The sequence below is a fragment of the Scyliorhinus torazame genome, chromosome 5, assembly GCF_047496885.1.
Source record: "Scyliorhinus torazame isolate Kashiwa2021f chromosome 5, sScyTor2.1, whole genome shotgun sequence".
Lineage (NCBI taxonomy): Eukaryota > Metazoa > Chordata > Chondrichthyes > Carcharhiniformes > Scyliorhinidae > Scyliorhinus > Scyliorhinus torazame.
The window spans coordinates 14,101,702-14,116,398 of record NC_092711.1 but is presented as its reverse complement, the minus strand read 5'-3'; the positions used below and the strand labels follow the sequence as shown (position 1 = coordinate 14,116,398).

Genomic DNA, 14,697 nt, shown 5'->3' with positions numbered 1-14,697 from the left:
CAGAGAGAGAGAAAGGCAGAGAGAGAGAAAGGCAGAGAGAGAGAAAGGCAGAGAGAGAGAAAGGCAGAGAGAGAGAAAGGCAGAGAGAGAGAAAGGCAGAGAGAGAGAAAGGCAGAGAGAGAGAAAGGCAGAGAGAGAGAAAGGCAGAGAGAGAGAAAGGCAGAGAGAGAGAAAGGCAGAGAGAGAGAAAGGCAGAGAGAGAGAAAGGCAGAGAGAGAGAAAGGCAGAGAGAGAGAGAAAGGCAGAGAGAGAGAGAAAGAAGGAAAGACAGAGAGAGAGAGAGAGAAGGAAAGACAGAGAGAGAGAGAGAGAAGGAAAGACAGAGAGAGAGAGAGAAGGAAAGACAGAGAGAGAGAGAGAAGGAAAGACAGAGAGAGAGAGAGAGAAGGAAAGACAGAGAGAGAGAGAAGGAAAGACAGAGAGAGAGAGAGAGAAGGAAAGACAGAGAGAGAGAGAAGGAAAGACAGAGAGAGAAGGAAAGACAGAGAGAGAAGGAAAGACAGAGAGAGAAGGAAAGACAGAGAGAGAAGGAAAGACAGAGAGAGAAGGACAGACAGAGAGAGAAGGACAGACAGAGAGAGAAGGACAGACAGAGAGAGAAGGACAGACAGAGAGAGAAGGACAGACAGAGAGAGAAGGACAGAGAGAGAGAAAGACAGAGAGAGAGAAAGGCAGAGAGAGAGAAAGGCAGAGAGAGAGAAAGGCAGAGAGAGAGAGAAAGGCAGAGAGAGAGAGAAAGGCAGAGAGAGAGAGAAAGGCAGAGAGAGAGAGAGGCAGAGAGAGAGAGAGAGAAAGAAAGACAGAGAGAGAGAGAAGGAAAGACAGAGAGAAGGAAAGACAGAGAGAGAGGGAGAAGGAAAGACAGAGAGAGAGAGAGAAGGAAAGACAGAGAGAGAGAGAAGGAAAGACAGAGAGAGAGAGAAGGAAAGACAGAGAGAGAGAGAAGGAAAGACAGAGAGAGAGAAGGAAAGACAGAGAGAGAGAAGGAAAGACAGAGAGAGAGAAGGAAAGACAGAGAGAGAGAGAAGGAAAGACAGAGAGAGAGAAGGAAAGACAGAGAGAGAGAGAGAGAAGGAAAGACAGAGAGAAAGAAGGACAGAGAGAGAGAAAGGACAGAGAGAGAGAAAGAAGGACAGAGAGAGACAGAGAGAAAAAGGAGAGAGAGAAAGACAGAGAGAGAAAGACAGAGAGAAAGAAGGACACAGAGAGAGAAAGAAGGACAGAGAGAGAGAAAGAAGGACAGAGAGAGAGAAAGAAGGAGAGAGAGAAAGAAGGACAGAGAGAGAAGGACAGAGAGAGAGAAAGAAGGACAGAGAGAGAGAAAGAAGGACAGAGAGAGAGAAAGAAGGACAGAGAGAGAGAAAGAAGGACAGAGAGAGAGAAAGAAGGACAGAGAGAGAGAAAGAAGGACAGAGAGAGAAAGAAGGACAGAGAGAGAGAAAGAAGGACAGAGAGAGAGACAGAGACAGAAAGACAGAGAGAGAGACAGAGACAAAAACAGAGAGAGAGACAGAGACAAAGACAGAGAGAGAGCCAGACAAAGACAGAGAGAGAGACAGAGAGAGAGACAGAGACGGTGAGAAAGTCAACGTGGAGAAAAGCTAGATGGCACATCGTAATGCAATTAAAGACAGAGATTGAAACAGGAAAAAGACAGGGAGAGAGAGATTGGGTGGAATGCAGTAAGAGAGCGAGAGAGAGTGGATTGAAAAGAGACAGAGTCAACAGCAGAATGAGGCAGGAATCAAAGAGGCAGAAATTGGAGTTTCATACTCACCTTTCCACATAATCTCCATGGCTTGATCCACCCTCAGCTCAGCCTCGGTGGTGGGGAGAGAGATCTCAGGGCACGAATGTACTGTGGGGTGTAAAATATCAGAGCTGGGACTCCATGCTCACACACACATTCACACACACAGAGCTAAGACACTTATACTTACAAAGTCCACATGGTAAAGAGAGAGAAAATGGAGTCCAACTCTTTAAATACCCCAAATGAGTCACAAAAAGAATCCCCACCTCCCCACTAATGATACCCAACCAGCTCACGGTTACCCTCACCTGAACACACCTCCTCCAGGTCTGGGCCAGACCAAGAGACTGGGAGGGTGTGTTGTCAACCCCTGCTCAATGGATTATCCCAGGGCTGTGTGTCTCTCTCTCTCTTGCCCCTCACCTCAGCACCTCAGCCACAATGCAGATTCCAATGAACACCATCTACAACTGGCCATTGCAGCTTGATCATCTTCGACTACAGAAGGTAGAGCCAATCCTGATTTGCTGCTTTATGTTCAGTTTCCACAGACATCCATTTCTTCCAAACACTCTTGCTGCTTTTACAGCGGGAGCTCACGTGTGTCTGTCTGTGTGTGTGTGTGTGTGTCCCTGTGTGTGTGTGTGTGTGTGTGTCCCTGTGTGTGTGTGTGTGTCCCTGTGTGTGTGTGTGTGTGTGTGTCCCTGTGTGTGTGTGTGTGTCCCTGTGTGTGTGTGTGTGTGTGTGTCCCTGTGTGTGTGTGTGTGTGTCCCTGTGTGTGTGTGTGTGTCCCTGTGTGTGTGCATTTAGGCAATCGCTACAGTTTAGAGCTGGAAAACGTTACACATTTCAGAATCTTAGCACTCGCTGAGCAACGGGGGGAGATCTGATGTTTAAACACACCTTTACCAATCTCCCCCTAGTGGGGAATGTCTGAATCACACACACACCTTTACCAATCTCCCCCTAGTGGGGAATGTCTGAATCACACACACACATTTACCAATCTCCCCCTAGTGGGGAATGTCTGAATCACATACACACCTTTACCAATCTCCCCCTAGTGGGGACTGTCTGAATCACACACATACACACCTTTACCAATCTCCCCCTAGTGGGGAATGTCTGAATCACACACACACATTTACCAATCTCCCCCTAGTGGGGAATGTCTGAATCACATACACACCTTTACCAATCTCCCCCTAGTGGGGAATGTCTGAATCACATACACACCTTTACCAATCTCCCCCTAGTGGGGACTGTCTGAATCACACACATACACACCTTTACCAATCTCCCCCTAGTGGGGAATGTCTGAATCACACACACACCTTTACCAATCTCCACCTAGTGGGGAATGTCTGAATCACACACACACCTTTACCAATCTCCCCCTAGTGGGGAATGTCTGAATCACACACACCTTTACCAATCTCCACCTAGTGGGGAATGTCTGAATCACACACACACACCTTTACCAATCTCCCCCTACTGGGGAATGTCTCAATCACACACACACCTTTACCAATCTCCCACTAGTGGGGAATGTCTCAATCACATACACACATTTACCAAACTCCACCTAGTGGGGAATGTCTGAATCACATACACACCTTTACCAAACTCCACCTAGTGGGGAATGTCTGAATCACACACACATTTACCAAACTCCCCCTATTGGGGACACGTGACCGGGCTCTCAGCAATGTAGTTGACTGTTCACTGCCACCTGGGATGGCCATGGCTAAACGGATAAGTTAAAGGGCTATTAGGAATCGGCAACATTTTTTGTCCTTGGCAACAACGCTCATAGCCCCTTGAGAGAAATTATGAAACAATCTAAGAATTAGAAATTAGAACTTAGAACAGTGCAGCACAGGTCAGGCCCAGTAGCTGACAGCATTTACGGTCCAGATCCAGGTATGTTTTAAAAGTGTTTCAAGGCTCTCTCCCCACCACCAACTCGGGCAGTCAATTCCTGACACTCACTACCCCCAATCCCAGGCTGAGGAATGTCAAAACTTCCAAAGGATAATTGGACATGTATTTCCAACTGAGGAATCTGCAGGACTGTTGTCAGTAAGCAGGCGAAGAAGGGAGAATAATTAGATTCACCTTTCAGTGCACCATCATGGGAAAGATGGGCCGAACGACCCACTCTGGTGCCTTGGCAGTGAATAATATGTGTTTGGTTACTTTTATACAGTGTGCATTTCAGGGTGCATTTAGTGCTTTTGCTGTCATCTTAATGCTGTATTTAGAAATATGGTGTGAGTAGATCAAATCTCAGTGACACTTTTGAAACAACAATCACCAAACAAACACCGTACTAATGACATCGCTTTGCACATAATTTCCAAACTAACTGAGACGCTTCATCACTCTAAACATATCAGTGGAAATGAAGCTGTGACAGATAAAATCACTCACAAAGAGATACAATCAGTGCAAACACGAGCAGAAGCCTTTCCCGTTAATGTAAGCCTCCTTCTGACAATAATAAAATATGTGTGTGTTTGGTTGAATTTGGCTGCCCTCTTGCAAATCTCGCCCTTTCACTGCAATCTGTCTTCAATGGCATACAGAAACTTAATGGCCACAACCGGTTTGCTGCAGTGCCCATCAGGGCTGCATGGTGGCACAGTGGCTAGCACTGCTGCCTCACAGCACGAGTGTCGACGGTTCAATTCCAGCCTTGGATCACTGTCTGTGTAGAGTTTGCACTTTCTCCCCATGTCTGCCTCGGTTTCCCCCGGCAGCCCAAACATATCTAGGTCAGATAGATTGCCCGTGGTAAATTGCCAAAAGGTTGGATGGGCTTACTGGGTTAAGGGGGGGGGGGGGGCTTACTGGGTTAAGAGGGGGGGCCTAGATAGGGTGCAAACTCAAAGGCATCTTTCTGCACTGTAGCCATTCTATGATTCTAAAATGTCCCTTATTGTACATTTGGAATTTGATGGGGGTGGGAGTAGGACGGTAGGTTGCTCTTTCAGAGGGTCGGTGCAGCCTCTGTGGGCCGAATGGCCTCCGTCTGCACAGTATGGATTCGATGAACAGTTTTCGATAGCAAGGAGAAATTCTTATTTATGACACCAGGTGGCAGGAAAGTCTGCTGAATGCCCTTCTCTTACGGTATCACTGTACACTGTCACTGCTGATACCTCTCTCACTATATCCGGGTCTGTATCGATCTGTTCACTCTCATTTTTATCTCAGAATACACCATGCCAAACCAGTCTCAGGCAGGGTTCAGTTGTTTTTTCAATGACTGTGGCTCCCTCCATTGCCTCCTCTCTTGTTAGCTGTGTCCTGCCAGGGCACGGTATCTAAACAAGCTTCGCTCTAAACTTCCTGGTTAGGTGGCAGTTTAATAACTGCACTTCCTCTCTTGGCCTGCTCCTCACTATAAAGAGGCGAGTCAAGTTCTACTGCAGTGTCCTAACTCCTGCAAATACGCCTTGCAGATGGATCTCCCGATAGGATTCATTATCTTCATCCTGTCTGCAATCGTCTCCGGTGAGTTACTCTTCAGATTCGCATTGATCAGCCCCAAGAAATGCTTCTTTGTTTAATCTTGTTCTTTAGAGAAAAACATTACCAGTGGTTGAGTTTAGTTAATTATTCTCATTGATTAAATTCCAAGAAATCCTGTTATAATTCATATTTAATGTTGATTTTTCCAGGAAAATGCAAAGCAATACTACTAGTGGTTGAGTGTCTTGAATGATCGGAATTGCATAAGTTGTCCATTAGTAGGTTTAGTGGTGAGGAGAGGCAAAATTGGGCATCATAGATATAAACGGCTCAACAAGGCTCCCTCAACAAGACCTTCCAAACCCAGGACTACTACCAGCTGGAAGGTGAGGGGCTGCAGATGGTCAAGGAATGCTATCACCTCACAGTCCACCCCCAGCCCACACACTACACCCATATCAAACTATAATCAGCTTTCTTCTGGGGTTGCTGGGTCAAAGTCCAGGGGAACAGCAAAGATGTGCATGTTGGGTGTATTGACCATGTTATAAAACTGCCCATTCCTGTCCAAAGATGTGCATGTTAGGTAGATGAGCCATGCTAAATTCCCCCCTTAGAGTGAGGGGTGTGCAGGTTAGCTGGGGTTACGGAGATAGAGTCGGGAATGGATAGAAGTAGAGTGCACATTTGGAAAGTCTGGGCCAATTCGATGGGCTGAATGGTTTCCTTCTGCACTGCTGGAATTCCAAAATAAATACTGGCCCAGATGCCATCTCTTGCAACCTAGGACAGATTAAATCACAGAGTCGTTATCTGGTATTTAGAGAAATATTTTCTTTCCACGAGGAAAATAGTGAGAATGCAGATTCCAATGAACACCATCTACAACTGGCCATTGCAGCTTGATCATCTTCGACTACAGAAGGTAGAGCCAATCCTGATTTGCTGCTTTATGTTAAGTTTCCACAGACATCCATTTCTTCCAAACACTCTTGCTGCTTTTACAGCGGGAGCTCACGTGTGTCTGTCTGTGTATGTGTCCCTGTGTGTGTGTGTGTCCCTGTGTGTGTGTGTGTCCCTGTGTGTGTGCATTTAGGCAGTCGCTACAGTTTAGAGCTGGAAAACGTTACACATTTCAGAATCTTAGCACTCGCTGAGCAACGGGGGGGAGATCTGATGTTTAAACACACCTTTACCAATCTCCCCCTAGTGGGGAATGTCTCAATCACACACACACCTTTACCAATCTCCCCCTAGTGGGGAATGTCTGAATCACACACACACACACCTTTACCAATCTCCACCTAGTGGTGAATGTCTGAATCACACACACACACACCTTTACCAATCTCCCCCTAGTGGGGAATGTCTGAATCACACACACACCTTTACCAATCTCCCCCTAGTGGGGAATGTCTCAATCACACACACACCTTTACCAATCTCCCTCTAGTGGGGAATGTCTCAATCACACACACACCTTTACCAATCTCCCCCTAGTGGGGAATGTCTCAATCACACACACACCTTTACCAATCTCCACCTAGTGGGGAATGTCTGAATCACACACACATTTACCAATCTCCACCTAGTGGGGAATGTCTGAATCACATACACACCTTTACCAATCTCCACCTAGTGGGGAATGTCTGAATCACACACACACCTTTACCAAACTCCACCTAGTGGGGAATGTCTGAATCACACACACATTTACCAAACTCCCCCTATTGGGGACACGTGACCGGGCTCTCAGCAATGTAGTTGACTGTTCACTGCCACCTGGGATGGCCATGGCTAAACGGATAAGTTAAAGGGCTATTAGGAATCGGCAACATGTTTTGTCCTTGGCAACAACGCTCATAGCCCCTTGAGAGAAATTATGAAACAATCTAAGAATTAGAAATTAGAACTTAGAACAGTGCAGCACACGACTGACCCAGTAGCTGACAGCATTTACGGTCCAGATCCAGGTACTTTTTAAAAGTGTTTCGAGGCTCTCTCCCCACCACCAACTCGGGCAGTCAATTCCTGACACTCACTACCCCCAATCCCAGGCTGAGGAATGTCAAAACTTCCAAAGGATAATTGGACATGTATTTCCAACTGAGGAATCTGCAGGACTGTTGTCAGTAAGCAGGTGAGGAAGGGAGAATAATTAGATACACCTTTCAGTGTACCATCATGGGAAAGATGGGCCGAACGACCCACTCTGGTGCCTTGGCAGTGAATAATATGTGTTTGATTACTTTTATACAGTGTGCATTTCAGGGTGCATTTAGTGCTTTTGCTGTCATCTTAATGCTGTATTTAGAAATATGGTGTGAGTAGATCAAATCTCAGTGACACTTTTGAAACAACAATCACCAAACAGACACCGTACTAATGACATCGCTTTGCACATATTTTCCGAACTAACTGAGACGCTTCATCACTCTAAACATATCAGTGGAAATGAAGCTGTGACAGATAAAATCACTCACAAAGAGATACAATCAGTGCAAACACGAGCAGAAGCCTTTCCCGTTAATGTAAGCCTCCTTCTGACAATAATAAAATATGTGTGTGTTTGGTTGAATTTGGCTGCCCTCTTGCAAATCTCGGCCTTTCACTGCAATCTGTCTTCAATGGCATACAGAAACTAAATGGCCACAACCGGTTTGCTGCAGTGCCCATCAGGGCTGCATGGTGGCACAGTGGCTAGCACTGCTGCCTCACAGCACGAGTGTCGACGGTTCAATTCCAGCCTTGGATCACTGTCTGTGTAGAGTTTGCACTTTCTCCCCATATCTGCCTCGGTTTCCCCCGGCAGCCCAAACATATCTAGGTCAGATAGATTGCCCGTGGTAAATTGCCAAAAGGTTGGATGGGCTTACTGGGTTAAGGGGGGGGGGGCTTACTGGGTTAAGAGGGGGGGGCTAGATAGGGTGCAAACTCAAAGGCATCTTTCTGCACTGTAGCCAGTCTATGATTCTAAAGTGTCCCTTATTGTACATTTGGAATTTGATGGGGGTGGGAGTAGGACGGTAGGTTGCTCTTTCAGAGGGTCGGTGCAGCCTCTGTGGGCCGAATGGCCTCCGTCTGCACAGTATGGATTAGATGAACAGTTTTCTGTAGCAAGGAGACATTCCTATTTATGCCACCAGGTGGCGGGAAAGTCTGCTGAATGCCCTTCTCTTACGGTATCACTGTACACTGTCACCACTGATACCTCTCTCACTATATCCGGGTCTGTATCGATCTGTTCAATCTCATTTTTATCTCAGAAGACACCATGCCAAACCAGTCTCAGGCGTTGGTTTCAGTTGTTTTTTCAATGACTGTGGCTCCCTCCATTGCCTCCTCTCTTGTTAGCTGTGTCCTGCCAGGGCACGGTATCTAAACAAGCTTCGCTCTAAACTTCCTGGTTAGGTGGCAGTTTAATAACTGCACTTCCTCTCTTGGCCTGCTCCTCACTATAAAGAGGCGAGTCAAGTTCTACTGCAGTGTCCTAACTCTTGCAAATACGCCTAGCAGATGGATCTCCCGATAGGATTCATTATCTTCATCCTGTCTGCAATCGTCTCCGGTGAGTTACTCTTCAGATTCGCATTGATCAGCCCCAAGAAATGCTTCTTTGTTTAATCTTGTTCTTTAGAGAAAAACATTACCAGTGGTTGAGTTTAGTTAATTATTCTCATTGATTAAATTCCAAGAAATCCTGTTATAATTCATATTTAATGTTGATTTTTCCAGGAAAATGCAAAGCAATACTACTAGTGGTTGAGTGTCTTAAATGATCTGAATTGCATAAGTTGTCCATTAGTAGGTTTAGTGGTGAGGAGAGGCAAAATTAGGCATCATAGATATAAACGGCTCAACAAGGCTCCCTCAACAAGACCTTCCAAACCCAGGACTACTACCAGCTGGAAGGTCAGGGGCTGCAGATGGTCAAGGAACGCTATCACCTCACAGTCCACCCCCAGCCCACACACTACACCCATATCAAACTATAATCAGCTTTCTTCTGGGGTTGCTGGGTCAAAATCCAGGTGCTGTCCAAAGATGTGCATGTTGGGTGTATTGACCATGTTATAAAACTGCCCATTCCTGTCCAAAGATGTGCATGTTAGGTAGATGAGCCATGCTAAATTCCCCCCTTAGAGTGAGGGGTGTGCAGGTTAGCTGGGGTTACGGAGATAGAGTCGGGAATGGATAGAAGTAGAGTGCACATTTGGAAAGTCTGGGCCAATTCGATGGGCTGAATGGTTTCCTTCTGCACTGCTGGAATTCCAAAATAAATACTGGCCCAGATGCCATCTCTTGCAACCCAGGACAGATTAAATCACAGAGTCGTTATCTGGTATGTAGAGAAATATTTTCTTTCCACGAGGAAAATAGTGAGAATGTGGAACTTTATAACATGCAGTGTCTAAGGTGAGTCGTGTCTAAGACTTTCAGGGGTGGGCGAAAATAATAGCCGGCTATTGGGAATAGGCTATGTTGGGAGAAGGGTTGATGAAGGCCAGTATCAGCCCGATGGGTCAAATGGCCTGTTTCTGGGTTAACAAATTCAATGTGATTGCATCTGCCTCGTTGCATCAAGTGTTATTCATCCCCGCTCTACCCCCCATGTGGGGGGTTTATTTCATGTTGCAGATGTTGCCCAGGCGAGCCAGCAGGTCACCCAGTCTCCCCCCAGGCTGCTGGCGATGGAAGGCTCCTCCGTCATCATGAACTGCAGCACCAACATCTTGCTGAGCTTCGTGCAGTGGTACCGATCCCGGCGAGGGGGGAGTCCACGACTGCTGGCCACCGCCAAGGGCAGCGCGGTGCCAGCGGAGAGAATCGGGGCCACCCTCCATCGAGCCCAGAAACGCAGCAGTCTGACCCTCCGAGATGTCACGGGGACGGATGCTGCCAGCTACATCTGTGTAGTCATAAGCACCGTGCTGCCACCTGAGGGAGAGACAGTACAAAAACTCTGAAAGAATAGAGCAAGGCGGCCTCCCAGTATCAACATGAGAAAGCAAGGCAGCTTGTCCTCTCTGACTATGACACTAAAAGGGGAAATGTATAGAATGGGCCAGTTACTATGTGTAGAGGATTGGAACGTCCATTAGTTCCACTAATTGCCATGTCCATACCATCGGAACCAGCTGAGTCTACTCCCTAAACCTAGTCAATATTATTTTGGGAACAAAATGGCTGTAATGAGGAATAAACTGTTTCCTTCACAAATTCCACTTCCATTAATTTCCTTACCTTTTCTTCTGTTCTGGTACCAGATTTCCAAGACTATTATCTCAGAATTTTCAGATGATACAACGTTGGGTGGGAGGGTAAACGGTGAGGAGGATGCATAGATTCTCCAGCGGTAGTTGGACAGGCTGAGTCACTGGTCATATGCGGGCAGATGCAGTATAATGTGGATACACGTGAGGTTACAAATAGGAAGGCGGATTATTACTTGAATGGGTGTAAATTGAGCGAGGGAGAGACTCATCGAGACCTTATTGACCTCATCGCTGGAAGTAGGCACACGGGTACAGCAGGCAGTGAAGAGGGCAAATGGCAATTGCATTGGGCGTTGGTGAGGCTGACCTCTCCTGCTTTGATGTCCTTATGTGAGGAAGGATGGTCTTGCTATGGAGGGAGCGAAGGTTGACCGAGCAAATTCCTGGCACAGAAACTTAATGGCCACAACTGGTTTGCTGCAGTGCCCATCAGGGCTGCATGGTGGCACAGTGGCTAGCACTGCTGCCTCACAGCACGAGTGTCGACGGTTCAATTCCAGCCTTGGATCACTGTCTGTGTAGAGTTTGCACTTTCTCCCCATGTCTGCCTCGGTTTCCCCCGGCAGCCCAAACATATCTAGGTCAGGTAGATTGCCCGTGGGAAATTGCCAATAGGTTGGATGGGCAGAGGTCGAGCTGAGGGTCCAGCAGGGAGGCAGCGCCACCATCACCTGCTCCTACACAGGGGTGAGGAGAGCTTGCCTGTTTTGGTACCGGGACCCGCTCTCCCTGGGGGGGAGCCTCACATTCTACTCCGCTGCACAGACGGATTCAGTGACAGTGCCGCCTACTCCAGGAACCACTTCGCCTCGTCCCTGCCCTCCAGAGTCGTCAGTCTCACAGTCTCCCAGGTGACGGCCCAGGACTCCGGGAAATACTCTTGTGTCTTAAGCACACAGTGGTGCATTCAGGGCAACTGTCTGTACATAAACTGAAGGTGCTTCTCCCAGACAGTGAGAACTCTAGACAACATGTGTATTCCCAATGCTCAGTGTCAGTGTGTGGGCCTGTTGTAATGGCCTAGCGTGGGCACGGGGATAGACAGGCAGACAGACAGGTAGATAGATTCACAGACACTTAGAGAGAGTCGACAGCACTTGGAGAGATTCAGACACTTCGAGAGATTCACAGACACTTCGAGAGATTCGCAGACACTTCGAGAGATTCGCAGACACTTCGAGAGATTCAGACACTTCGAGAGATTCACAGACACACCAACCGATGCGTTAACACACAAAACAGATATATGGTCACTAGACAGATGGATGTATAGACACACCACCTGATGGACTATCACACAAAACAGACATATGGACACTAGACAGATGGATATATAGACACCTGATGGACTATCACACAAAACAGACATATGGACACTAGACAGATGGATATATAGACACCTGATGGACTATCACACAAAACAGATATATGGACACTAGACAGATGGATGTATAGACACCACCTGATGGACTATCACACAAAACAGATATATGGACACTGGACAGATGGATATATAGACACCTGATGGACTATCACACAAAACAGATATATGGACACTAGACAGATGGATATATAGACACCTGATGGACTATCACACAAAACAGATATATGGACACTAGACAGATGGATATATAGACACACCAGCTGATGGACTATCACACAAAGCAGATATATGGACACTAGACAGATGGATGTATAGACACCACCTGATGGACTATCACACAAAACAGATATATGGACACTGGACAGATGGATATATAGACACCTGATGGACTATCACACAAAACAGATATATGGACACTAGACAGATGGATATATAGACACACCAGCTGATGGACTATCACACAAAGCAGATATATGGACACTAGACAGATGGATATATAGACACCACCTGATGGACTATCACACAAGACAGACATATGGACACTGGACAGATGGATATATAGACACACCAGCTGATGGACTATCACACAAAGCAGATATATGGTCACTGGACAGTTAGATGGATTAAGAACATACCAACTAATAAGCTAACAAACAAAACGGGTACATTGCCCCTCGACAGTTAGATAGCTTCATAGACACAGAACCTAATGCCCACAACACAGGTATATGGTCAGTGGACAGTTAGATTCCTTGAAAGACCAAGAATAGCTTATCACACCAAACAGGTGCATGGTCATTGGATACTTTGATAGATTAAGAGACGGACCAACTGATGGACCAACACAGTAAAACAGATCCACAGATACTACAGAGAGGCGGCCATACGGGTGATGGGCACGCAGATGGGCAGGGTGACAGATAACCTGACTGACAGATGGAGAGACGCAGCCTTGCAGCTGGGAATAGAGGCTATGCTGGCACTGGACAGGGTGCAGAGGTGAATCATCAGGATGCTGCCTGGGCTGGAGCGTCTCAGCTCAGGGGTCGTTTTCCCTCAGAGCAGAGATGGTTCAGGGCAAATGCAGGGAAAGGGGGATTCAGAACAGAGGGGTGTTTGGTGATCCCCTGACCGCAGTTCTTGCCGCTGCAGCGTGAGTCTTGTCAAAGCCGCCCTCCCTGTGCAAACCCTGGTGAGTGAGGATGGGGAGCCAGCAATCCGCCCAGTGCTCTGTTCAGTGAGTGACTGGAGGGAGGGGGAGAGGGGAGTCTAACTCAACACAGGCCCCCAGGAGGATGGAGCCAGTCCTCTCCCTCGCTGCCTTTCTTTCCCTCTTAACCTGTGAGTAGCTGGGTCTTTGCAGAGAATTCGCCCCCTGCCCGCTTTGCACCAGCCGCTCCTTGAGCAGCGGCACGAACTGGGTTCGCCTCACTTCAATGTTCGCTTCTTCCCTTTCACAGGTGTCCAGGCGGAGGTGGCGTTGACCCAGCCAGAGGCGGGGGTCGCAGGGAGCACCCTGACCCTGTCCTGCAGAACCAGCGGGTTTGACCTGGGGGGGCTACACCGTGTACTGGTACCGACACAGTCCCGGGAATGGCCCGGAATGGTTAGTTCGGTACTATTCTGAAAGTAGCAAGAGTTACAACCCGGAGCTTGGTGGGCGAGTTACTGCTTCCAAGGACCTTTCAAACAGCGTGTTCTCTCTCTCTATGGGGAAAGTGACAATAGCAGACAGCGCTGCTTATTACTGTGCTCAGAGACACAGTGGAATGTGTCACATCCAGCCCTGTGCAAAAAACCCAGAATGAGGGCCTTCCCCTGATCATCAAACAGCAATCACTCCACCGCTGATATAATTTGTGGAAGCAAATTTCGTTGCTGGAGTTGAATCTTCTGACTCTTTACAACGCTTGCCTCCCCACTCAAATAGTGACCAGCTGTGTCGAGGCTGTGCCCAATTCTGGGGAGCCCATAAATATAGGATAGTGTTAGAACAAAACAAAAAAAAATCGCAATGGGCAAAGTCAAGAGAAATGTGCTCAGCAAACAACCTGGATCTGCATTGTTACCAGTCAGGCTACGGAGTACGCGTTGGAGAATGGTATTGAAATCAGCGCCTAGTTTCATTCCATTGATTGATTGAGTGATTTGATTTATTGTCACATGTACCGAAGGACAGTGGAAAGTATTTTTCTGCGGCCGAGGGAACGTACACAGTACGTACATCGTAGACAAAGTGAATAATCGACAGAGAACATTGACTAATGGTACATCGACAAAGTGATTGGTTAGTGCGGAACAAGGGGCCAAACGAAGCAAATACAAGAGGAGAATAGGGCATCGTGAACTCTCCCCTATCTGAATCCTCCTGAAGCACACTGCGGTTTTAATACACCCGAAGACTAAGCAGACACCGTTCTCTGGTGTAGAACATTATAAAGCTGGATGTGTCTCTTTGCAGCCTCTTAGCGTCCTCTCCTCGTCTTCCAGTTTGTATTCCAGTTTGGCGTTGTGACATCAGCAAAACTAGATACATTATTGTGTTGACTTTTCGTGCAAGTCATTGGTATAGATTGTAAATGGTCCCATCAAAGATCCTGAAAGCACTCCGAGTCTTAGAGCCGGCCAATTTTTAAATGCCCCACATAAGGTGCGGCGGTGGTATTGTTAGTGGACTAGTAAAACCACAAACAGGGGGAGAAGCAAATTACTGCCGATGCTGTAATCTGAAACAACACAGAAATTGCTGGAAACACTCAACAGGTCATCATAGAACTTACATTCGGCCATCGGTTCTGCGCCAGCCC

At 47.2% G+C, this 14,697-nt stretch overlaps 1 long non-coding RNA gene and 1 gene segment (V, D, J or C); one reads left to right on the top strand and one right to left on the bottom strand.

The window, feature by feature from the left end:
* The window catches only part of LOC140418186 (T cell receptor alpha variable 41-like), a 38,364-nt gene extending 27,914 nt beyond the window's left edge, over positions 1-10,450 (top strand). Inside the window, 2 exon segments of the V gene segment in view lie at positions 8,747-8,798; positions 9,869-10,450. Of these exon segments, the coding sequence occupies positions 8,747-8,798; positions 9,869-10,197 (381 nt within the window).
* Positions 1-14,697, bottom strand: part of LOC140418189 (uncharacterized) — a 127,004-nt gene that overhangs the window by 5,622 nt on the left and 106,685 nt on the right. For 2 of the 4 annotated variants that reach the window (XR_011944814.1, XR_011944812.1), the window contains one exon: positions 1,778-1,858. This is a non-coding gene — a long non-coding RNA (uncharacterized lncRNA). The other 2 variants (XR_011944813.1, XR_011944811.1) reach the window with 2 other exon arrangements.